At 57.5% G+C, this 24,749-nt stretch overlaps 1 protein-coding gene and 1 long non-coding RNA gene across 2 annotated transcripts; both read right to left on the reverse strand.

Moving 5' to 3' along the window:
- Positions 1–11,842: 11,842 nt before the first annotated feature.
- On the reverse strand, positions 11,843–14,835 carry LOC138723493 (uncharacterized). Its single transcript, XR_011337879.1, has 3 exons — positions 13,853–14,835; positions 12,470–12,549; positions 11,843–11,920 (listed from the first exon to the last, which is right to left on the reverse strand). It is a non-coding gene; the product is annotated as an uncharacterized lncRNA (long non-coding RNA).
- A 1,239-nt stretch (positions 14,836–16,074) lies between these two features.
- Positions 16,075–23,971, reverse strand: LOC138723315 (cell division cycle protein 20 homolog). Its single transcript, XM_069862264.1, has 11 exons — positions 23,963–23,971; positions 23,698–23,815; positions 20,222–20,370; positions 19,061–19,157; positions 18,571–18,699; positions 18,002–18,198; positions 17,560–17,654; positions 17,127–17,358; positions 16,892–17,017; positions 16,604–16,721; positions 16,075–16,253 (listed from the first exon to the last, which is right to left on the reverse strand). Exons 1-11 carry the CDS (start codon positions 23,969–23,971, stop codon positions 16,075–16,077), a joined length of 1,449 nt encoding a protein of 482 aa, XP_069718365.1.
- Between the last annotated feature and the right edge of the window lie 778 nt (positions 23,972–24,749).

Genomic DNA, 24,749 nt, shown 5'->3' on the forward strand with positions numbered 1-24,749 from the left:
GGCCTTCTCCATCTCCACTGCCTCCTGGGATGTACGAAGGCTCTCCAGATCAACCTGGAAGGAGACCTTCTGCAGCTGCAGCTCCTCTTGATCCTGTTGCAGCTGGTCCATGTCCTGCTTCAGTTGAGGCCACGGAGATGATCTGAGGGCTGGAGCACTTTTCTTCGAGGCTGCCCACCTGCCAAAACTTTTCTGTTGTTTCCACCATTTCTAGTGAGCTTCCACCTAGGGGCACTGAACCTCCAGTGAATGTGGTAACTGTATTTATTGCTGATGGGTGGAGAAGGAATTCTTGCTTCACATGCCCAAACTCAGCTGCACGTGCCCAGCTGGGGTGGCCTGGAAACGGTAGGGTTGGGTCCTTATTATTCCAGCTCTCCCAGTTCCTGAAAGAACTCCTGGCATTGTTCTTCATGCTTCAGAAAGCGACCCTTCAGTTCAGTCAGCTTCTCTTGCACCATTTGCAGGGGTCCTTTCTGCTCCCTACGTTCTTCTGTCTGAGCCCTCCTCAAACATTCGCCTCAGGAGCATGGATTTGATCTCCTCATGCTCCTTCTCCAGCTCTCCTCTCCTTTCTACCGCTTGTCTTGTGTCTTTCAGGTTGTTCTCGACCTCTTCCAGCACCTCTGCCACTTGTGCGAGTTTCCTTTTCAGGGCAGCATTTTCCCCTTGAAGCTCTTCTGTCAAACCCACCTGCCTACGGAGGTGAGCGTTTTCCTGGGCCAGGCAGGAGTAGGCATTCCTGATCTTGGTGAGCAGCACCCGCAGTGCCTCACACATTTGGTAGTCGGTGCTGGCAAGGGAGTCCTCTTCATCTCCAACCACTCGAGCCTGAAGCTCCTCCACCACGTCCGGTGTGAATCACAGAAATCACGAGGTTAGAAAAGACCCACAGGATTCCTGCCCCTCCCATGGCTGCGGCGGCTCGATGCTGCAACAGCTTCACCGGGCGCTCGGGAAACTTCTGGCCTCCTCAGGAAGCGGCTGGGAGGGAGGCAGCCCTGCTCTGAGGCTTTGCTTCCCAGAGCTCCCTGCTGAGCCCCACAAGGAGTCCAGCCACGCGCCCAAAGCAGATCCAGGCTACGATCCTACAGCTCTTCACTAAGTTTGCTACAGCTCTAAGCCAATTCCATTACGAAGGAGTAAGGTACAAAGCAAAAAACCAATTCAACAACAGGCTTGAGGATCCCATTGATCCCACATTTTGGCAGCGAACGCTTGCTCTCCTCAGCCAGAGTGTGCACAGGCATAAACCCCAAACCCTCAGCTTGCTGAGAAACACAGCGAGCAGAGTCTGTGAGGGAAGAGCCGGGAACAGCAGCCCCCAACTGTCTGGGGCCGGGCGGGTGCCAGTCGATCGCTGCTGGCGTGCAGATGGAGCAGGAGCACCCAGGAGTTCCCTGCAGGGCAGGTGTCCCCAGCAGCCCAGCCCTGAGCAGCATTTACCTGCCTATGGTCAAGCGCCTGAAGCGCTTCAAGGAAGCGCTCCATGTCAAGTCTGAATTGCTCCTTGTCCCTCTTCAGGTCCTCCCAGGCCGTATGAAGGCTCTCCAGATTGCGGTGGAAGGAGACCTTCTGCAGCTGCAGCTCCTCTTGATCCTGTTGCAGCTGGACCATGTCCAGCTTCAACTGAGCCTTCTCCATCTCCACTGCCTCCTGGGATGTACGAAGGCTCTCCAGATCAACCTGGAAGGAGACCTTCTGCAGCTGCAGCTCCTCTTGATCCTGTTGCAGCTGGTCCATGTCCAGCTTCAACTGAGCCTTCTCCATCTCCACTGCCTCCTGGTAAATGAGGTGCCCTCAAATATTGCCTCCCTCTCAGTCTGGGAGAGCAGACCGAGTCGCTCTAACAGGTCTGTGTCACTGGCATGTTGGGGATTCCAGAGCTGAACACAGGGCTCCAGGTGGGGTCTCACCAGAGTGGAGCAGAGGGCTGCAGTCACCTCCTCTTCTCCAGGCTAAACACCCCCAGCTCTCTCAGCCCCTTCCCCAGCTTCGTTGCTCTTCTCTGGACTCGCTCCAGAGCCTCAACATCCTTCTTGTGGTGAGGGGCCAGAGCTGAACACAGGATTCGAGGAGCGGTCTCACCAGTGCCGACTACAGAGGGAGAAGAACCTCCCTGGACCTGCTGGCCACGCCGTTTCTGACACAAACCAAGGTGCCACTGGCCTTCTTGGCCACCTGGGCCACTGCTGGCGCCTCTCCAGCCACTCCTCTCCCACTTTATCCTTGGTCCCGGCACGACCCCTCCCAGGTGCAGAATCCAGCATGTGCTGCTCTTTCCTTTCCTGCCAGTCATGGGTGAGATCCCAGAGCGGGGGTTGTTCCACAGCAGAGGGCACGGGCGTTTCTGCACGGGGGGAAGGTGCCCAAGGGAAGAACTGCAGCTCTGGGCTCTTTGACGTCCAGCACTGCAGCCTTGGCACCCCTCCCTGGGGACAGCCCCATCCTGGAGACACCCCCAAGCCTTTGGCACTGACCCCAGCCCTGGATGCATCCACCGCTCCTCATTCCCACTGATGACCAACAGGGTCCCTCTTGCACATCCCTAAAGGGCATTTTTTTCCAGAGCCTGGAGAAGAGAAGGCTGAGAGGAGACCTCATCGCTCTCTGCAGCTCCCCTGAAGGAGGTTCTGGGGAGGTGGGTGCTGGGCTCTTCTCCCAAGGAACAAGCCATGGGATGGTAAGAGGGAACGGGCTCTTCCCGCAGCAGGAGAGGTTTAGATTGGGTATGGGGAGAGATTCCTTCCCGGCAAGGGCTGTCCTGCTCTGGAAGAGGCTGCCCAGGGCAGTGGGGGATTTACTAAGGGAGGGATTGAAAAGCCATGCGGATGTCGTGTTTGCTCCGTGGTTTAGTGGTTGGCTTGCCAGAGTTCGGGATGCAACAGGACTTGATCTTAAAGGTGTTTTCACACTTAAATGACTCTGCGATTCGAGGATTGCCTGAGGAACGGGCTGGTGCTGTTCCATGGCCATGCGAGAGAACCCAAAATGCGTATTCTGAGTTGGGGCCCCAGTTTATTTCCGTCCCAAGCTGCATTTACGGAAGACAACAGGACTTTTTAGAAGTTGCGCTGCCTTCCAGCTCCGGTCGCCAGGAGACGCGTGCCACACGGTGAGGTCACAGTGATGGGACGCAGGCGTCCCAGTGACCCAGGGCACTTGTCGAGCTGCTGCCCAGGCATCAGACGCCACAGCCCTTCAGCCGCTGACAGGCAGGACTCCGTCTCGCTGCTCAGCCAAAGGGACGAGGCTCCAAGCTGCAACCCAGCTCAGCCACAAGGCACGACATGGAGTCACCTTCAGAAGACTCATCCTCCGACACGGAGGAGCCCGGTTTGGTGCCTCCATCTTCTTCCAACCACGCAGCTGGTGATACAGCAGCACCCGGTGATGCTGCCAGTGCACCTCTCGCCGGAGAGAACTTCCAAGGTAAGCCTGAGGAGTGCGGGGTGCCCAGCCTCCGGTATCATTGGTGGGAGGACAGCTGTGCCAAACCCAGCCCCTCTTCAGCCCGCAGGTTCCTCAAGAACCTCTGGAAGATCGTCAGCAGCCGTCGCTTCCAGTCAATCTGGTGGGCCGACGACGGAAAGAGCATCGTCATCGCAGAAAAGCTCTTTGTCAAGGAATTCCTGGGAAGGAAGATCTTTGACACCAAGTCCATGGGAGGCTTCATCCTCCAACTGAGCCTCTATGGATTCCAGCCAGTGGAAGGAGATTCTCCCATCTCTATCTCCATCGAGAAGCTGCAAGCAATAGCAGCAGCAGGACCGTCTCTGGGCAAGGTACGTGAGTTCCTCCCCCATGAGGGAACCCTCCAGACATTTGGTGGGGAGAGGGTCGCATTCAGCTAGAAGAAACCTTTCCCAGGCAGGGAGCGAGGATGGGGGTGGGAGCATGTGGCCTGAGTTGGTCTTGGGGTCGTTGTCAGGAATTCTCAGTGCAGGATTTTGGAGGAGCAGAAGTGCTGACCAAAGGGGTCCGCTTCAGTTGAGCCTTCTCCATCTCCACTGCCTCCTGGGATGTATGAAGGCTCTCCAGATCAATCTGGAAGGAGACCCTCTGCAGCTGCATCTCCTCTTGATGCTTTTTGATATCTTGCCACATTCTCTGGAGCTCCTCGTTTTCCTGGGCAAGGTGGGCCTCCTTCACCTCTAGCTCCTTCTCCCGTATTTCAAGTTCGTCTCTCCTCTTCTCTCTGAGGGAACCGGGCACCATTGATTCTGCTGACAGCAGGGAGGTCGAGGTTTCCTTCTCTTGCCTTCTCTCTTCTGAGGAGAGTGGCAGGCGCTGTGCAACGCCTGCTGCTGGTTCAGGGGATGAATTCCTCTTAATCACTTCCTCTTGATTCTCTCCTTTAGGGGCTATTGCTCTTTTTGCATGACTGTTTGCCTGCTTCTTTCTCCAGGAATAGCTCCAGCAGCAGCCAAGAAGCCCCACCGATGCAGGGATGGCATCGAGTACAACATCATGGAAGTAGAAATGCATTTTACAGACCCTGGGCTGTTCCCTAGAAGGAGAAACAGAAACCATGGTCAGACGGTCACGGGGAAGGTTACAGGAAGGTTCAAGTTGATAAATGCCTTCAGGGATTTCTGTTTGCATCAACAGGCTCTGGGAATTCCGTCTGCTCTCCCAGCAGAGCTCCAGGGATCCCTAGTCACTGGTCACCAGAGTACTCCTCACTTTTCACCTCACCCTGAGGCCTGAACCAATTTCCCCTTCATTCTGTGAGTGCTCTGGATGCTGAGGGCTCTCTGCCCCCGGGATGGTCTGTGCTGGCGACCGGCTGCTTCAGGTCTCCCCCAGAAGAGAGAAGAGGACAACTCCCCAGTGACTGAGCCCCCATGCTCTGCGGGGACAGACCCGAGCGCACTGTGCTCCCTGCCTCCTCTGTCTCCCCCCGGGGAGGCTTATGCTGTCAAATCCCAAAACTAGTGGAAGTCGAGGCTGGAGTTGAAGAGCATCATGAAGGATCACAGAGCAAACGAGCAGGGAGCTAAATTGGAAAGGAGCTTCAGCAGCCAGGCCACGATGCCTCCCTACAAATGCTGCGGTCAGCGATCCAGCGCTCGGGAAAGAAATACGATTGTGGAGACAGAGCCCTGGGCAAGGCTGGCACAGTGAAACCAAAATGGGAAACCTCTGGGCTCTGGGCATTTATCCAGAAGGCATAAGAAGAGGAGCTGACAATACTGTGAGGGACTGGAGGCCCTTCCATGGAGAATAAAATCATAGAATCATCGAACAGTTTGGGTTGGAAGGGACCTTAAACATGACCCAATTCCAGCCCCCGCCCTGGGCAGGGACATCCCACTGGCTCAGGCTGCCCAAGCCCCATCCAGCCTGGCCTTGGACACCTCCAGGGATGGGGCAGCCACAGCTTCCCTGGGCAACCTGGGCCAGGGCCTCAGCACTCCCATGGTGAAGAAATTCTTCCTAGCGTCTAGTCCAAATCTGCCCCCTCCAGTTTATCCCCATTGCGTCTCGTCCTGTCACCACAAGCCTTTGTGAACAGCCCCTCCCCAGCTTTCTTGGAGCCCCTTCAGGTACTGGAAGGTCACTATAAGATCTTCTTGGAGCCTTCTGGCTTTCTGGGCTCTGAGGGCACTTTGCTGGCTCATGTCGAGCTTCTCATCGACCAAAAATCCAAGCAGTGACTGCCCAGAAGCAGACACAGGCAGAGCTGACGTACCCTTCGCGCAGACAGATTTTCTGTTCCAGCAGAACTGGTACGGCACTGCAAAATCCAAATGGCAGCCCAAAAGCTTTGTTGATCTCGCCCTGAGAAAGGCGCAGGCAGCTCCCAGTGGAGAGACCACCTGCCTCCTGCAGATCCTCCTGGGGAGTGAATCCAGAGTGCGCTTGCCCTGGGCACCAGAGATGTCTCCAAGGCAACAGGGGAGCATCACAGAGGATGATATCACAGAGGCGGCTCCCACAGGCCGGGGCGGGGCCTGAGGGCCTCCTATCAGGTAGTTGGAGAGAGCAATGAGGTCTCCCCTCAGCCTCCTCCAGGCTAAACACCCCCAGCTCTCTCAGCCCCTTCCCCAGCTTTGTTGCTCTTCTCTGGACTCGCTCCAGAGCCTCAACATCCTTCTTGTGGTGAGGGGCCAGAACTGAACACAGGATTCGAGGAGCGGTCTCACCAATGCTGAGTCCAGAGGGAGAAGAACCTCCCTGGACCTGCTGGCCACGCTGTTTCTGACACAAGCCAAGATGCCATTGGCCTTCTTGGCCACCTGGGCCACTGCTGGCTCCTGTTCAGTCCTTGCCAACCAACACCCCCAGGTCCTTCTCCCCCGGGCAGCTTTCCAGCCAGACTTCTCCTAGTCTGGAGCTGCTCAGGGTTGTTGTGCCCCAAGTGCAGGACCCGGCCCTTGGCCTTGCTAAACCTCATGCCACTGCTCTCAGCCCAGCGGTCCAGCCTGTTCAGATCCCTTTGGAGCCTCCCGGCCCTCCATCAGCCCTCCTCCCCTCGGCTCAGCTCCTGCCCTTTCACTTCCCATGCAGCTTCTCTCCTCGCTTCAATGCACCAAAGCGTTAGCCGAGGAGGCGATGTTCTCAGGTTGTGCAAAAAGCCTTAAGTCGTGGGGGAAAGTCGTACAGTCCCTGCAGGAGGCCACGCAGGAGCAGGAGACCTGGAGGGCGGCAAGGGACTGTTTGTTGGCCACCCCGGGATTGGGGGTCGGGGCGGCCACGCAGACTCTGCACCCCCCACGTGGTGATGATTATGCGGAGTCTAAATGTTTGCGAGAGGGTGATATGTCCCCTCAATCCCCAAACCCCGACCCGCTCACGGAGGGACAGAAACGAGCGGAATCCTTCTGGGGGGGGTTGGCCGAGGAGGCCGGGGACGCCGCTGGGAAAGCGGAGCCCAAGGAGAACTCGGAGAGAACGGCACCTCCTGCGCCCCGAGATGGCGCCGAGCGGGAAGGGGAAAGGCGGGGCGGGAACGTTCGCGGCGGGAACAGGGAGGAGGCGCTGGAATTGAATGACGCCTGCAAGCGTGAGGGGGAGGAGAACGTGAAAGAGAAGGGTGGTGCGAGCGAGGGGCGGAGAGCCGATCAGCGTCCGTCTGCTCCGAGCGGCAGGCGGGGCGAGCCGGGGGGAGGGAGCGGCCCCGCCAGCAAGGGAGGTGGGCGGGGCCGGGGCCGAACAAAAGGAGCTCGGGGCCCGGAAGTGGCCGGTCAGTCGAGTTCCGGCTCCGGCTCGGAAACTAGTCCGGGCGGGTGGCCCACAACCGACTGGAGCTCAGAGGAGGAGGAGGAGGAGGTGGGGGTGCATAGAGTTAAAAGCCGACACATCCCCACTCGAATTAAAGAAAAGCCGAGAGGGGGACAAATCCCTCTCACGGATTGGAGAAAAATAAAGATAGCGTGTGCCGATTGGGCCCCATCAGCCACGCTGGCATTCCCGGTCCGGGTGACGGACGGGGGACAGAGGGTCCACTCGCCAATAAACCCTAAGGACGGACAAGCGATTGTTAAAGCAATTGCGGATAAAGGGCTTAATTCTGCCATGGTCTCCACCCTCATAGACAGTGTTTTTGGTGGAGATGATATGCTCCCCTTTGATATAAAACAAGCTTGTGGATTAATATTCGACGGGGCAGGGATGATGCTGTTTAAACAAGAGCGGGAGGACAACTGCGTAAAGCAGCTGGCCCAAGTAGCTGGGGCAGATCACCCACTGCACGGCTCCAGCCGGCAGCGGCTCATGGGAACAGACGCGTGCGGCCAGAGAAGCCATTCGCACAGCTTCTAGAGTTATTGCCAAGCCATCACCATGGTCCATGATAAAACAAAGTGAAAGTGAGAGTTTCACACGATTCGTGGACCATCTCCAGGCAGCAGTCGACTCTTCGAGCCTGCCCGCGGAAGCAAAAGGCCCGGTCGTAGCAGAATGCTTGCGTCAGCAGTGTAACTCGGCAACCAAAGAAATTCTGCGGTCATTGCCGGTGGGGTCAAGTATCGCAGACATGATCAAGCATGTCGCGAAGGAAGAGCATCTAGCCCCAGTCCAAATGGCTGTTAGCACTGCAATAGCCAATGTGATGGCATGTTTTACATGCGGCCAGGCGGGCCACGTTGTAGCAAACTGCCCTCGGTTGAGGGACTCTTTAACAGTTTTTGTTCAGAGTTTCTGTCCACAGGATCAGATTATCAGACGCCCTTGTAACCCGTACACCCCGGTGGCAGGAGAGGACGACAAGTCGACAAGCATCCTGTCTGCACCTGAGAGTTCCACACCGGCGGAAGCCAAACAACGACGACGCAGCCTCTATGGGGAGGGGCTGCTATCCCTTCGTGTAATTTTGATTTTAGGGCTGATGGTAATAATCATATTGGTATTGGTCTTTAGACCCTGTATATTGAGTAAGCTTGTGTCGTTTGTTAAGAGCTGGCCAGCGAAGGTTAACATTATGTTTGTAGAACACCAGCAGCTGCTTTAAGAAGGTATATGGTTAGCGTTACACCCAGTTACATTCAGGTTACCATTGGCCCAAGTGTGCCAAGTGTTTGTTACTATGAAACTGTTGTTTGCACTTTTTAGACTTTATATTTTAAATTTAGACTTTTGATGTTATATTTGAGGCTTGTTAAGATTTTTATATTTGTTAATTTATTTAAATTTGGTAAGATTATATATTGTTAAGATTTTATATTTGCTAAGATTTTTATATTTTATAATTTTTTGGCTATTTCGTTAAGCATAGGGAGGGGGGAAATGTGGGTAGCTAAGGCCCGGTGGTCGGAAGATCTCGTGATGTACAGAAAGGTAGGACCCCCTCCGGGTAGCCAATTGCGTATTAGTTCATGATGTAAGCAGACGGAAGTGACGTCTTAAGCCCAGGCTATATAAGGCTGTGTTACGTATCAATAAACGCCATTTGCCATCCACCGCATTGGTGTGTGTGAGCTCATGGACCGAGTGGCCTGGGTTTGGTCACTGTGCCGTTCCTGAACCAGGTCACCACGCCTCCGAAGGCAACAGGATGTCTCTTCCTGGACTTCAGTAAAGCCTTTGACACAGTCTCTCACAGCATTCTGCTTGAGAAACTGTCAGCCTCTGGCCTGGACAGGCGCACACTCTCCTGGGTGGAAAACCGGTTGGCTGGCCGGGCCCAGAGAGTGGTGGGAAATGGTGTGAAATCCAGCTAGAGGCCAGTGACAAGTGGGGTTCCCCAGGGCTCAGTGCTGGGTCCAGCCCTGTTCAGTGTCTTTATCAGTGACCTGGATGAAGGCATCGAGTGCACCCTTAGCAAGTTTGCAGACGACACTAAGCTGGGTGGAAGAGTTGATCTGCTGGAGGGTAGGGAGGCTCTACAAAGGGATCTGACCAGGCTGGACCGTTGGGCAGAGTCCAATGGCATGAGATTTAACAAGGCCAAATGCCGGGTCCTGCACTTGGGGCACAACAACCCTGTGCAGCTCCAGACTAGGAGAAGTCTGGCTGGAAAGCTGCCTGGAGGAGAGGGACCTGGGGGTGTTGGTTGACAGTGACTGAACATGAGCCAGCAGTGGCCCAAGTGGCCAAGAAGGCCAATGGCATCTTGGCTTGTGTCAGAAACGGTGTGGCCAGCAGGTCCAGGGAGGTTCTTCTCCCTCTGGACTCGGCACTGGTGAGACCGCTCCTCGAATCCTGTGTTCAGTTCTGAGCCCCTCACCACAAGAAGGATGTTGAGGCTCTGGAGCGAGTCCAGAGAAGAGCAACGAAGCTGGTGAGGACGCTGGAGAACAGGCCTTATGAGGAATGGCTGAGAGAGCTGGGGGTGTTTAGCCTGGAGAAGAGGAGGCTGAGGGGAGACCTCATTGCTCTCTACAACTACCTGAAAGGAGGTTGTAGAGAGGAGGGTGCTGGGCTCTTCTCCCAAGTGACAGGAGACAGGATGAGAGGGAATGGCCTCAAGCTCCACCAGGGGAGATTTAGGCTGGACCTTAGGAAAAAATTTTTCACAGAAAGGGTCATTTTGCACTGGCAGAGGCTGCCCAGGGAGGTGGTTGAGTCACCTTCCCTGGAGGTGTTTAAGGCACGGGGGGATGAGGTGCTAAGGGGCATTGTTTAATGTTTGATAGGAATGGTTGGACTCGATGATCCAGTGGGTCTCTTCCAACCTGGTTATTCTATGATTCTATGATTCTATGATTCTATGATTCTATTCCAACGTTCCCGCGCTGGCGACCTGGAGAGGCCGAGGCTGAGGGCTCTTGGTAGCATTTAAAATGACCTTCAGGATTTGTGATATATAAATGTTTCCATAGGCTGTAGGGGTTACTGCGGGTGGGGAGCCAGACACAGAAACCACAGGGAGTAGGAGCAGGTGATAAATGCCATCCCAGCGCCCCGAGAGGGTGAACCGGCATCAGCCAAGCTCTGGTTTTGTGACCTTGGCCGCAGGCAGCTCTCCAGTGACAGCAGCTTGAGAAAGGCCTTCAGGATCACGCCCAGCTTCAGGCTGCTTCACACCTTCGGAAAGAAGGACGAAGCCTTCCAAAGAAAAGGACTCCAAGGGGAACAAGCATTTGCCCCTACCCTTCTGTACAATTTCTTCCCAACCAGCCCGCTGGGAACTGGAGCATCTGAGGCCAAAGGGTGGAGGAGGTCCCCGGGATCAGATACACAACCAGACCACACTGCCCTGAGGAAAAACCCCTGGAGGGGCTGAGGAGAAGGGAGGAGGCACGCAGGCGGGAGAGCTGCGGGCAGGGGAAAGCCGGGGTAGCAGAGCTGTTACAAGGAAGGCAAAGCTGGAAAGATATTAGGGCTGTGGGAGGAGGTCGAGGACAAGCAAAGACAGAGGGGGAAGCGGTAGAGCCAGCTAGAAGAGCAGCGGAGATGCTGAGATGGCACGGAGCTGTAGGGGGAGGAGGTAAGGAGTAACAGCAGGGGACGAGGAGTGCAATGCTACTAGGAAAGGACACCAAGAAAGTACTCGGGCACTGCTGTTCTTTAATGTTTGCTTTGTCTCGATCCCTGGAACTGGCCAAGCCTTGACTCCGGAGAGACTTCCTTGGAAACACGTTTCTGAAAGGAAAACTAAACAACAAAGCAAATGCATTAAAAATTCCATGGAGTTAAAACATGCCCAAGGTATCACATCCATAAGAAAGTTCATCTCCCCTCCCGCTTTGATGTCAAAGAGACAGGACACACGGAAGGACTAAGGGAAGAAGTTTTAATTGCCATTCTTTCTCCTTCTCCACACTGACCCACACTGTGGATCCAGCTGGGAAAGGACACTGGGGAATGCTTTCACCCACAACAAACGTGCAGCCTAAGGAACCACTGTCACACCCTCCGGGCAAGACCACTGGGTCAGCAGTGTTCACACAACTCCTGGAGACAGCAGGAGAGCCCTGGGCTGGAAACACAAAAGGTCTGTAGCCTCTCACAGTGAAGGCACTTGGAACATTATTTCTTTCCTAGCCTGAAATCAGTGACCCTAAATAGATCTTCTGGAGTGCAACAGGGAACGCTCACTTACAAGGGAGACGAAGTCAGTTACAGTGACCTCCTGGATATTGAGCCTGTCCCACATCTCAAAATCAGACAAAATTACTTTCTCTCAAAACCAGACCATGCTCAGCAATTCTTTCTGCCCTGAGCCGGAGTCAAGGTAAAAGCCTCCCTGCTCGGCCTCTGCCAAACACACTGGACAAATCCCTCGGATGCGCCCAGGCGGAGAGAGCCCTGCCGGAACAGGCGGGAAATGAGGTGCCCTCAAATATTGCCTCCCTCTCGGCCTGGGAGAGCAGACTGAGTCGCTCTAACAGGTCTGTGTCATTGGCACGTTGGGGATTCCAGAGCTGAACACAGGGCTCCAGGTGGGGTCTCACCAGAGCGGAGCAGAGGGCCGCAGTCACCTCCCTCGCCGGTCCCACTGCACAGAACATCTCTGCCACAGCCACTGCTCCCTCTGTGGGGACAAAAGAGGATGAATCCCAGCAGTTAATTTTCCACTCAGTAAGTCACCGACACAGAACAATCCAGTTCCACGCCCTGCCGAGGGCAGGGACACCTCCCACTGGATCACGTGGCTCGAAACCCCTTCCAACCTGGCCTTGAACACCTCCAGGGATGGGACACCCACCACTTCCCTGGGCAACCGGGGCCAGGGCCTCACCACCCAAAGCACCAAGAATTTCTTCCTACTGCCTAATCGAAATCGTCCCCCCTCCAATTTACAGCCATCCCCCCTTGTACTGTCACTCCACGCCCCTGTAAAGAGTCCCTCCCCAGCTTTCCCAGAGCCCCTTTCAGTTCTGGAAGCTGCTCTAGGGTCTCCCCAGAGCCTTCTCTCCTCCAGGCTGAACAACCCCGACTCTCTCAGCCTGTCCTCACAGCAGAGCTGCTCCAGCCCTCGCATCATCTTTGTAGCCCTCGTCCAGACTCGCTCTAACAGGTCTGTGTCACTGGCATGTTGGGGATTCCAGAGCTGAACACAGGGCTCCAGGTGGGGTCTCACCAGAGCGGAGCAGAGGGCCGCAGTCACCTCCCTCGCCGGTCCCACTGCACAGAACATCTCTGCCACAGCCACTGCTCCCTCTGTGGGGACAAAAGAGAGTAAATCCCAGCAGTTAATTTTCCACTCGCTAAGGTCACCAGCATCAGAAGCACAAGGATTTTCAGTTCTTGCAAACAGAGAAGCTTCCTACATCCCTTTCGGCAACAGCAGTTGCCCTGCGTCCAAGGAACCTTTAGGCATCTGTGTAAGGCAATGATGCACCATGGACCTCCAGAAGCCATAAGCACAGATCCAGACTGGGGGGGAATTCTCTATGATTTTTCAGATCCATCATCTGGACTCGCTCTAACAGGTCTGTGTCAGTGGCACGTTGGGGATTCCAGAGCTGAACACAGGGCTCCAGGTGGGGTCTCACCAGAGCGGAGCAGAGGGCTGGAATCCCCTCCCTCGCCGGTCCCACTGCTTTGGACGCAGCCCAGGACACCGTTGGCTTCTGGGCTGCAGGCGCATCCATCACCAGAGCTTCTCATCCCATGGCGTTTCTTGGGGGCTGAGGTCCGAATTGACACAAACAACCCATAGCTGCTTCCTTCAGGACAAGCTTTGAAGCAGATCTTCATTCAGACTGGTTCAACACAGAACACCACATGCTGTCTCCAGATACCTCTGATCCAAAGAGGTTTCTCAGGTCTTCTAAATCCAGAGAGGGGACAGGAGCGCCTTTGATCTCTGGAAGGAGAAGACCGTACACTTGAATCCAATTACAGCACTCGCTCTGGGAAGACCTAACAGAAAATTATTACTAAGGGAAGAAAAAAAGAGCCGTTCAAATATTCCCTCATCAGTTAAACAACCTGTCACTGGCTGATCACTGCCACCAACCGATTCCTTCTGGCCAGCACAGAACATCTCTGCCACAGCCACTGCTCCCTCTGCGGGGAGAAAGGAGGATAAATCCCAGGAGTTAATTTTTCACTCCCTAAGGTAACCCACAACAGAGGCACAGGGATTTTCCATTCCTACAGAGAAGCTTCCTACATCCCTGGAAGCAACAGCAGTTGCCCGGTGCTGAAGGAGCTTTAGGCGTCTGCGCAAAGGAATGTTGCGCCAAGGACCCTCGGCAGGGCGAAGCCTGTCAGAGCACACTCTAGGAGCCCCAGAAAAGCAGAGTTTGTAAGTGAGCTGAGGGGAGTGGGAACTCCTGTTATCCAAGAGCTGTACATTTCTCCTACCCGATTTCCTGACCCCATGCAGAAGGAGGACTTACTTACCACCTCTCTGGCTAAAAGTTCCCTCCCGTTCTGGCCTTTAACCCTCTGTGGAAACAACCTCTGAAAGTCGCCTGCATCCATACACCAAACGCAGACACGGGCGAAAACCCACCTCCTTGCTTTTCAAATGTCAGTCCCTGGTTCTTCTCTGCAGTTTTCTCTGGAGAGGCTTCCTGGGCTCAAGGACGGTTCTCCACTCCCAACTCGGCGCTGACTCGACTCGCATGGAATGGATCCACCTGTTGATTCCTTCGACCTGGAGCTGCGAGTTGTTTTCAGCACCTGAAAGGGTCCCTTCCAGCTTTCTGGAACTTCCGCTCTCCCACGGCTTGATGTCGACGGAGTCTCCGGGCTGGAAGGGGCGTCCTGGAGAATCTAAAGCGAGAGGCTCAGGACACGTTACGCACCGCCCCAGGTCATTCACTCTTTTACCCGACAACAGCAGAGAAGATTTTAGCTCTGTTTCTCCTTCCAGCAGCACGTCTCGAGGAAAAAGGGTCATTTGATAAGGCCTCCCAAACACTGATTCATACAGACTGCTCTTAGTCTCAGCTCTCGGCTGTAGCCTTGTTCTTAGCACAGCCAGTACAAGAGCTCGAGGCCACCACAAAGAAGTCTCCTCACAAATTTTACCCTTTTCCCTCTGCAGAGTTTGATTCACCCTTTCCACCTTCCCACTACTCTGGGGGCTCCAGGGCGGGTGCAGGGCCCATTTTATTCCTCGGACTCGGCTCAGCTCTTGTACAATCCCCGCTAGAAAGCGAGGACCTCTAGCTGACAACAGACCTATGGCAATTCCAAACCTTGGTCAAATTCCCTACAAGGAGGTTTGAGTCACCTCTCTTGCTTTGACGGTGCTGCAGGGCAATGCCTCTGGCCAGCCTCAAAATGTGGCTCCTGGTCCCCACAGGTCCCGGGATCCGCCCTGTCTGGGCAGCTCAGAGAAATCTCTCTGCCAGGGATCACCGGGGGCATTTCCTCTGCGAGCAACTCCTAGGGGAGGGCGCTTGAGAGGGACGGGATTATTTTTCAAACAGATTTCAGGCCTCCCCACAATGGATTTAGCAAGCCTGCCCATCCTCACGCTAACTACTTGTCCCCTTAAATCATCGATTACAGCCTCTGCTCCCCAGTGAGTTTCTTGATGCTTTTTCTCAATGAATTTTAGCACTACCAGGGAGAAACTACAGCCTCTTTTGTAGGGGTCACCATCCACCCCCTCTCGTTTGCTGTTGCCCTCACTGATTTTGCCAGTTCCAGATCAGCATCGCTAGAAATGGCACTTGAGAGGGACGGGATTATTGTTCAAACATATTCGCATCCCCCCACAACGGATGTTCAGATCCCTCTCCACAGAAGGGATTAATACCAAGATACCTTTTCCTGCTGCCCTCGAGCTGCTCGCTCTGCCAGTCCACTACATACCTTCATCGGGGACTTTCCCACCTGAGGAGCCTTGCGATGCATTAACGCCGCTTCTCTCCGTTGCCCGACGTCTTCCCGCAACTGCAGGATTTCTTCTCAGTGCTTGACGGGGGATCCTCGTGCAGTTAACACTCCTCTTCCTTTCCACGTTGCCCCACGGGCACGGACCAACCCCAAAGCGTATTTGGAGGCCATCCATCTATTTACCTTCTGAAAGCTGTCCTGATTCGATAATTCCCCTGTTACCTTTACCCCTAGAAAGGCAGCTGCATTTCCTTCCGTAGCTGTTTTCAGCTCCTTGAATCAGGAGCACCGGTGTCGCCGCTGCCCGCAGGCCCTGGCCACCCCCGGCTCACGTTATTCAATTCCTTAGAAAAGGACCCACCGGTCCCCACACGAGCAGCCCTTCCCCAGAGGCCTTAAGGGCCTTCTAGAGAGCCTTTACCACAAGTCCATCACGAGGTATCCCCAGGCGACACCATCAGCCGTTCCCAGGAGGTCTCTCAGCTCCCACACGCCTCTGGGCTCGGCGGTTCGGCAGACGCTTCCCTGCGATCGCTCCCGAGTCGCTGACGTCCCAGCCGTCACCCCAGGGCTGTCTCTGTGAGCAGCACGCAGGGCGCAGGGCACTGCAACCTCCTCGGCGCGCAGGAAGGCAGGGGACCCAGGCTTGGAGACCGTCCTGCTGGGACACCGCGGGACTCGTCCTCCGCATCCACGCTGGGCTCGCTCCCATCAGCCACGGCCTTCTCTTCCAGCAGACTCCATAAAAAAGACAAAGGAAAGCACTTGGTTAATTTTAAAACCTTAATTAACATTTATTAACATTTAAACTACGTACAGGGGAAACCATTGAAACTATGTACAGGGGAAACCAGGTTTCCCCGCTCCCCCCCCACCCCCATGCCCTCATCGTATGGCCTGGCGAATGAAGCTGCTCTGGACTATGTCTGCCTTCTCTCTCTCCTTCTTCCTGATGGGATCCACCGCAAAGCAGCGCCAGAGTCGCAGCGTTTCATCCGCAGCAGCCGAGGCCACTGTTTCGCCATCGGGGCTCAGAGCCATGCTCAAGACTCTCGCCGTGTGACCTGAAGAGGAGGTGTGCGCTCAGGGACGGGCCGCTCGGCGCACGCCCCGCTCCCTCTGCTTCTGCCACCACGCTCACATTTACTGCGTGGGCCCCGGGAACCCCAGCAGCTCGCAGAGCTGGCCCCGCACCGGGCTGCAGCAGCAGGAATTCACAGCCCAGGCGGGCATTTGCACCAACAGCGTTCCTTCAGCAGCCCCCAGGAGGGCCTCCCTCGAGCAGCACACGCCTCTGCTCAGCAGCCCGCACCAGCCGAGCTCCAGCTCGGGCCACCGCTCCGCTCCACCCAAGGATCACATCTCCTTCAGCCGCCAGCAGCCCTCCCTGCCCCAGGCAAAGGGCCCTGCCTACCTTGCAGCTCAGTGACCTTGGACATGGCTGGATACTTCCAGATCACCAGCTGATTCTTTGCGGAGCCGTGGCCCGAAATGAGCTCCTTGTAGGTGGTCGACCACACGATGGAACAGACCTGGCAGGAGGCGGCAATGCAGGGAAGACGAGCTGCTCGTGCCGATGCTCAGCACCCCGAGAGGAGCACGGCCCCCTCCTCGGCCCTGCCTCGGGGCCTCAGGAGCCAGCAGCTCCGCTCAGGCGTCCCACCACAAGCTGTTTACATCCAAGCCGACGCTCACGTCTCACCTGGGAGCGGGCATCGATATTGCCCAGGCAGGTGCCAGAAGACACGTTCCAGAGGCGGATGCGTTTGTCGCCGCCTCCGCCTCCAGTGGCCAGAACGCTGGGCTGCCACGGACACCACGCCACAGCCTGCCAGAAGAGGGGTCAGCCTGAGGCGTGCAACGAGCACCCTGCGCGCAGGCAGTGCCGCACGGCTGCCTCGCACACAAACGCGAGCCCACAGCTGCCCCGCGCTCACCTTGACAGCACCCTGGTGCTGACAGAAGCTCTGCGCTGGAGCAAATCCTCCACGGCCCCCCTGGCTGCTCGGCCAGATGTTCACCACGTGGTCGTCACCACCACTGGCGAGGAAGCGGCCGTTTGGAGACCACTTGAGGCCACACACCTCCCGCGTGTGACCAGCAAGCGTGGCCACCTGGTGCTGAGCGACTCTGACGTCGTGGTGCTGGATGCAGCCGCTGCGAGCCCCGCTGCAGAGAGAAGGCTCACAGGGTCAGGCTGCACACAGTGCTGGGAAAAGCCATCCTGGCGCTGGGGCAGGACGGCTGCACCTGCCGCAGGGTTTCACACCGGTGCTGCCGGCAGATCCGGGCTCTTGGCGTGAGCCGAGCACATCCACAAGGATCTGCACCAGCTCCGCTCCGCCCTTCCAACCCCACCCACTGCTTTACCTGGACAGGATGTAGCTGTTCCAGCTGAGACACCCGACACGGGACACGTGGCTGCTCAGCGTGCGGACACGTTTCCGACGCTCCACGTCCCACAGCTAGGGAAGCAGAACAACAAGTTCTCCAGAGGGCCAGGAAACGCCAGCCCCGTTGCTTTGCCCTACAAACCGCAGCGCGCAGGCTCTGCCATTCAGCCTGCTCACTCTGGGAGCAGGGAACTATTTGTATCTCCTGCCCGCAGAACGGAAGGAGAACGCCAGGGGTCAGGAACCCCAAACCCAAGCTCTGCCTCACTGCCGCAGCTGCTCACTGCCGGAGGACATCTCCAGCCCACACCAGGCAAGTCGGAGCGCGTTGCATCCTTCTAGCGCCAGCCAAGCCTTCGTCCCAAGGCCCCACAGCTCCAGCAACCCCTAAACAGCTCCAGCTCGACTCCTGCACTCACCTGGACCTCACCGTTGCTCAAGCCAACAGCCAGGCAGCTGCCTCCGTTACCCCACGACACAGACGAAACGTAATCAGCTACGTGCTCCGTCTCCATGAGGTTGATGATCTCCCCAGAGACGTGGTGCCACAGGTAGACAGTGGTGTCCAGAGCCAGCGCCAGGAGGTTTTGAGAGCTCCAGTCCAGGAGATTCAGATCTACCGTTTGGAAGAGCAATGCAATGCAGGCCACCCTGCGCTGCCCTGGAGAGCCCTGCCCTTCACCGGTGCTCATCATAGAATCATAGAATAACCAGGTTGGAAGAGACCCACCGGATCACCGAGTCCAACCCTATTCCACCTCCACCAGGTATGCGTGTCCCCCAGCCCCAGTCCAAGCCACCTGCCCAGCACTCGGGACCACTGCTCCTACAAGGCTTCACCCCAGAAGTGGTCCATGCCAGCCCGAGGGCAGAAGAGACCGAAACAGCCCAGGCAGAGCTCCAGTCCCTCAGACCACGCTGGCCTAGGAACCGCACTGCGCTACACAACGATCTCAATGCCCAGCACGCGACATCGCAGCCCACTTACAATAGTCATCACGGATGTCTGGGGCATCCAGGACCCCCTCTGGCGCGCAGGGAATGTATCTGCCCTTCCTCCTGCCGCACCCAGGCATCACCTCGTGCCCGCAGAGCGCTGTGATGTTGTTCTGAAAGCCTGTGTGCAGAGAAACACTTCTGTTAACCGGAGGTCCCGTTTCCTCCCAGCTAAGCCCTGCTCACCCGAGGAGAAATCCCTCCCGGGGAAAATGCAGCCCTGAGAGCAGAGCCACGCTCAGAGGAATGCAGGGCGCTAACGGCACTGCCGGGGTGAACTGCTGAACCAGCTCTGGTAAATCAGTTCTCTGGAGCTGTCACACAGCCCCTCAGCCGCTGGACACCTAAGGATTAGGGAGAGCCCGGTGTGCACAGCAGCTCCCAGAAGCCGGTCGATGCCTCCAAATGCGGAGCCTCTGTGCCGCTGTTCCCCTGCCCAGGGCTCTCCAGCCGAGTCGACTCACCCAGAGCCTGTCCCTCACCTGCCGCAGGGCTCGGAGCCTTTCCACTGAGGCTCAGGATCTTTGCCTCTTCCACATCGAAGCCGTTCAGCCTCACTGCCCAGGCTTTCTGGCGCGCCTGTCAAGGCAGGTCGAACAGGACAGGTGACCCCAAAGCGACCAACGGAGGATTCCATCCCATCTACGTCACCCTCGCTTTGAAACCCAAAGACCACGAGGGTCGGCCCCCTCCTCTGTGACGGCCGCTGAGGACCTCGTCTCTCTCTTTGCCCCCGACCCTGGACCCGCGTGTTCCTGACTCCAGTTCCTGAGCTCAGCTCCCTCCTGGCTGTGGAGCCATTCCCTCGATTCTGCTCTGCAGGATCTGTGGTGACGTTGAGTCATCGAGGGCGCGATCTCAGATATTTGTGTGTATATATATTACCACTCCTAATAAGATCAATAACCGTTATTATTATTATTATTGTAATTTTAATTAAAGCTGCGGTTTTAGTTTCCAACTCACAAGTCTCATTCCTCTCATTTCCCTTTCCCCCTTTCCAGGGGTAGGGAGTGGAGGGATTTGGGAGCGCAACTGCACGGTTTTAGCTGCTGAAATCAGCCGGGCTGGGGCTAACCCGTGACACAGCTCCAAGGGTTTTTTCCTCAGACACCAGCAAGCTCTCCTGCTCACATTTGAGCACAGAAGAGCGGCCAGGTCAGCGTCTCACGGCCAGCGGACAAAGCCACAGCCACAAGGAACCAAATGCTTCCTACAGAGATTTCAGAACCCAGCAGACACGTTCCAGAGCGGCTCCCCACGCAGACATTGTGCTGGAACAGCTCCCGCCAGCAGTGTCCCTGGGCACAGGCTCACAGCCTAGGAGCTCTGTACCCTGGGCCGATGAGGCTTTAAAACGGAGCAAAGCTGTGTTTGGCTCCCACAAGGGCCAGAGGCTCTTCCCAGGGACACGTCCCTACAGAACAGCTTCGCTCAGGGTCCCGCGTCCCCGTTCCATTCCCAGGCCCTACAGCTCCAACCTCATCCCCGGCTCCTCAAGGGCAGAGCTGGAGGCAGCGGCGCTCGGGGCTGTCAGCCTCACGCAACCACGCGACACAACTTACAGTTTGCTTCCCTGGGAAAGGCCGCGAGGGCGTTTGGGAGGGAGCAGCGCAGTCCCTGCAACTCAGCAACACGCTCACCTTCTTGGTGGGTGACACCAAGGCAGGGTCCTGCTCTTGGCTCAGGAGGAACTTGGCCACCTCCATCCTCAGAGCGCGACGGCTGGGAATGTAGCGATCTGGCCGAGCGGTCGTTTGGCTCCTCTGCATTTTGGATCCTCGTTTACCTGCACTCACATGCATCAATATTGTCTGACAGCTACGCAAGAGCCCAGAGGAGAGCCCTCCCGAGGCAGCCAAGCCGGCGCTTTGCCACATCCCCCCTCGCAGACGAGCGGGACTCCCAGCGCTCGTGCCATCCAAAGCCCAACTCGCTCGTAGCTCTGCCCCCCGTCTAACGCACCAGTTAGAGGCTGCCGAGCTCTGTGCCCCCGGCCTCCAGAGCCCCTCGGCTCCCCGCACCCCCCTCTGCCACCGCTCCCCGCTCACCGGCTGCGCCGCACCACATCGCGCTGGAGCTGCGGCTGATGGGGCTGAGCCCGGGGCTGAGCTCTGCCGGGCCTCGGGGATCGCCGGGAGCGGCTGCAGCAGCACCGCGGGGATCACTGCAGGGATCGCCTTGGGAATCGCCTCGGGAATCGCCTCGAGAATCGCCTCGGGAATCGCCTCGGGAATCGCCTCGAGAATCGCTTCGGGAATCGCCTCGAGCGGAAGGGTCGCCTCGAGCATCAACTGCACGTGGGACGCAGGCGAGGGCGTCAGCGCAGGCAGCAACGGGACTGGGCTGCAGCCTGGCTGCCAGGGCCCTGGGCTGATCCTTAGCACCCTCAGCACTGAGGCCTCCTCTGGCCCGGCCTCTCCCTCTGCCCCCCTTCTCCTGCCCCCTCCCTCTCCCCTCTTTCTCTCTCTCTCCCATCCCTCCTCTCCCTCTCCCCTCTCTCCCTCCCACCCTGCTCTCCCTCTCTTCCCTCCTCCTCTCCCTTTCTTTCCCTCTCCACAGCTCCTCTAGGACACCACGAATCCCTCTAGGAACAGCAGAACCCCTCTGGAGTCCCCCAGGACCCCGTTAGGACCTCTTAGAACACCCCGGGGACCCAGAACCCCTCTAGGGCTCAACAGAACCCCTTTAGGGAACTCCAGGCCGCCTCTCGAGCTCCCCTGCAACAAGGTGGGGATCAAAGGGGAAAAGAGCGCCCCCCCCAGCTCAGTGCCGCCGCCGTGTGGCCGCATCGCGGTACTGCAGGAAGGGCTGCAAGAGTCTCTTCCACAAGCTGCTCCTTCTCCCTTTTTCCCACCCCAATTCCCCCAGGCGGGAACCCTAGACGGGTCCTGGGGGGTCCTGCAGGGGTTTTTGGGGTTCTATAGGGGTTCTGTGGGTCCCTAGAGGGGTCCTTGGCATCACTAAATGGGTCCCGAGGCTCTAGGGGGCTCCTAGGGGTCCCTAGGGGGGCCCTGGAGGTGGTGGAGAGGTCCTTCAGGGGGTTCCTAGAGGAGACCTTAGGAGTCCTAGCGGGGTCCTGGGGGGCTCTAGAGGGGTCCTGAAGGACATAGAGGCATCCTAGTGGTCCCTAGAGGGGTCCTGGGGGTCCCGAGACGGGGCCGGGGGGGTCCTAGATGGGGCCTGGGGGGCTCCAGAGGGATCCTGGGCGTCGTGGAGAGGCCCTGGGGGGTCCCTAGAGGGGTCCTGGGGGTCCTAGATGGGTCCCGGGAGGCACGTGAGGCCACTCCCCTTTCCTCCTCCCCCCTCTCCCCCCATTCTCCTCCCCTGCCCCTTCTCCTCTCTCTCCCCTTCCCTCCCCTCCCTCTCTCCCCCTCTCCCCGCCCCTCCCCGCCTCCCCCGGACCCGCCGCTCGCTGCCTCCCCCGGACCCGCTGCCGCCCGAACCTCCGCGATGCGGTTGGGGCTCCCGCAGCCCCGACGGCGGTTGGACCCGCGCGGACGCGGCTCCGATTGGCTGGGGCGGGGACGGGCCCCTCCCATTGGCTGCGGCGGGGACGGGCCCCTCCCATTGGCTGCGGCGGGGACGGGCCCCTCCCATTGGCTGCGGCGGGGACGGGCCCCTCCCATTGGCTGCGGCGGGGCCTGGGGACGGGGCTAGGGCGAAGCCCTAAGGGTGTTGGGGGGAACTGGGGGGCTGGAGGGGGAAGAGAGTCGTGGGGGGTCAAGGTGCTGGTGGGGTTTACAGGACCCCCTCTAGGGACTCCAGGACCCCTCTAGGACCCCCAAAACACCTAGAGTGAAGCCCAGAACTCCCCTGGAGCTGCCCAAGCCCTCTCTATGTCTCCCCAGAAGCACTCTAAGGATGCAAAGACCCCTATAGGGAATCCCAGGACCCCTCTGGAGCTGCCCAAGCCCTCTCTATGACCCCTCAGAACCATCTAGAGACCCCAGAACCCCTCTAGCAACTCCTCAGGTCCCCTCTAGGATCCCCCAAATCCCTCGAGGGACACCAGGACCCCTCTGGGGCCCCCCAGGACCCCTTCAGGACCCCCAAAAGCCCACAGGGAAGCCCAGGAATCCTCTAGGCCCCCCCCTCCCCCAGGGCCTCTCTAGGACCCCCCATAACCCGTGTAGGGACCCCAGGATCCTTATAGGGAAGGCCAGGACCCCTCTGGAGACACAACTCCCCCCCTCCCCAGGACCCCTCTAGGGTCCGGGGAGGGTCATAGAAGTATCCTGGGGTGTTCTAGAGGAGTCTTGGGGGTCCCTAGAGGGGTTCTGGGGGTCAGTAGATGGGTCTTGGTTGTCCCTTGAGGGGTCCTGAGGGGATCTAGAGGGGATTTGGGGGTTCCTAGAGGGATTCAGGGGGGCCCTGAGGGGCCCTAGAGGGGTTCTGGGATCCCTAAAGAAATCCTGCAGGTTCCTAGAGGGGCCCTGGGGGGGGTCTTAGAAGGATCCTAGGGGATTCTAGAGGGGTCTTGGGGAATCCCTAGAGGGTTCCTGGGGGTCCTTAAAGGGGTTCTGGGGGTCCCTAGAGGGGTGCTGGTTGTCCCTGGAGTGGTCCTGTGAGGATCTCGAGGGGACTTGGGGCTTCTTAGAAGGATTCAGGGGGTCCTGGGAGTCCTTAGATTGGTCCTGGAGGGTCTAGAGAGATCCTGTGGATCCCTAGAGGGGCCCTGGGGCTTCTTAGAGGGATTCAGGGTATCCTGCGGGGGCCTAGAGGGCTTCTGGGGGTTCTAGAGGAGTCCTGGGGTCCCTCGAGGGGCTCTAGAGGGGTCTCGAGGAGCCTTAGAGTTATTTGGGCGGTTCTGGGGACCCCTAGAGTCATCACGGGGGTTCTGGAGGGGTCCGATGCGTCCCTAGATGATTTCTAGGCGTCCTTAAAGGAGTTCTGGGGGTCCTAGAGGCGTCCTGGGGGCCCCTAGGGGTTCTAGCGCTGCATGGTGCTAGCGGGGTCCCATAAGGCTCTAGGGAGGTCTTAGAATGATTCGGGGGGTCCCGGGGAGTCCTAGAGTCATCCTGGAGAGTCGAGAGGCATCTTGGGGGTCTGTAAAGGGGTCCTGGAGGTGCTAGAGGCGTCCTGGTGGCCCCTAGAGGGGTCCTTGACATCACTAAATGGGTCCTGGGTGGCTGTTTAGATGTCCTGTGGGTGCTGGTGGCTTTAGAGGGATCCTGGGTGTCTCTAGAGGGGTCCTGGTTGTCCCAGGAGGGGTCCTTCGGGGCTCGTGAGGGATTCTGGGGGACCCCGTGGGGGCCCTAGAGGGCTCTATAGGGGTCCTAGGGGTCGCTAGAGGGGCCCTGGAGGTCGTGGAGAGGCCCTACGGGGCCCCTAGAGGGGTCCTGAGGAGTCCTAAAGGGGTCCTGGGGGGCTCTAGACCTCGCCCAGTCCATCCACGCCAGAGCCCGGGAGTTGGATCATAGTCCTTACCCTTCACGGACACGCAGGACAGAGTGAGATTACGCAGGGAGATCGTTAAGAAAAGATTTTATCCCAAATTTCTTGTGCGGTTAGTTCTGCAGGCACTTTTCTTGTTGTCTGTGTATATCATGGGTAATAGAAAGTGTGATCGGTGGTGGGAAAGATACAGGAAGAGAAGGAGAGAGAAAAGGTTTAAGGAGCAGACAAGACACTCGGAGATGCGTCCCGATCCAATATCAGGGAGGGTTCTTAAACGATCCCAAGAGACCAAGATTAAGGCACAAACGAGGTCAGATGCCGTACAATCTTGTGAGCTTTATTTTAACAACTGACAACAGCGACAGGACAGAGAGGAAAAGAAAGGAAAAGTTAGAACCCCTAAGCAAGAAGACGGTAGAGATGCGGCTAATTACCACCACCACGAATCCAGCGATGTCCCGTTGGATCGGTCTCGGTGCAGGTGATGATGAAGACACAGCCACGGGGTGATGATGATGTTCCAAGCTCCAGGAAGCCCGGCGAAGGCACACACAGCAACACACACGAGGTCGAGTCCACCAGCAACGAAGAAGCAAGCAATGAAGGAGTCCAGCACCCCGAGCCTGCCGAGCAATGGGGATGTCAAGCACCCTGAGCCCACCGAGCAATGACGAAGTCGAGCACCCCGAGCCCACCGAGCAACGAAGAAGCCAGAGGCTCCCCCATTTATCGCCCCAGTCCACGGTTTCCCCGAATAGTCCAACCATTTTC

The sequence above is a fragment of the Phaenicophaeus curvirostris genome, chromosome 8 (assembly GCF_032191515.1).
Source record: "Phaenicophaeus curvirostris isolate KB17595 chromosome 8, BPBGC_Pcur_1.0, whole genome shotgun sequence".
Classification (NCBI taxonomy): domain Eukaryota; kingdom Metazoa; phylum Chordata; class Aves; order Cuculiformes; family Cuculidae; genus Phaenicophaeus; species Phaenicophaeus curvirostris.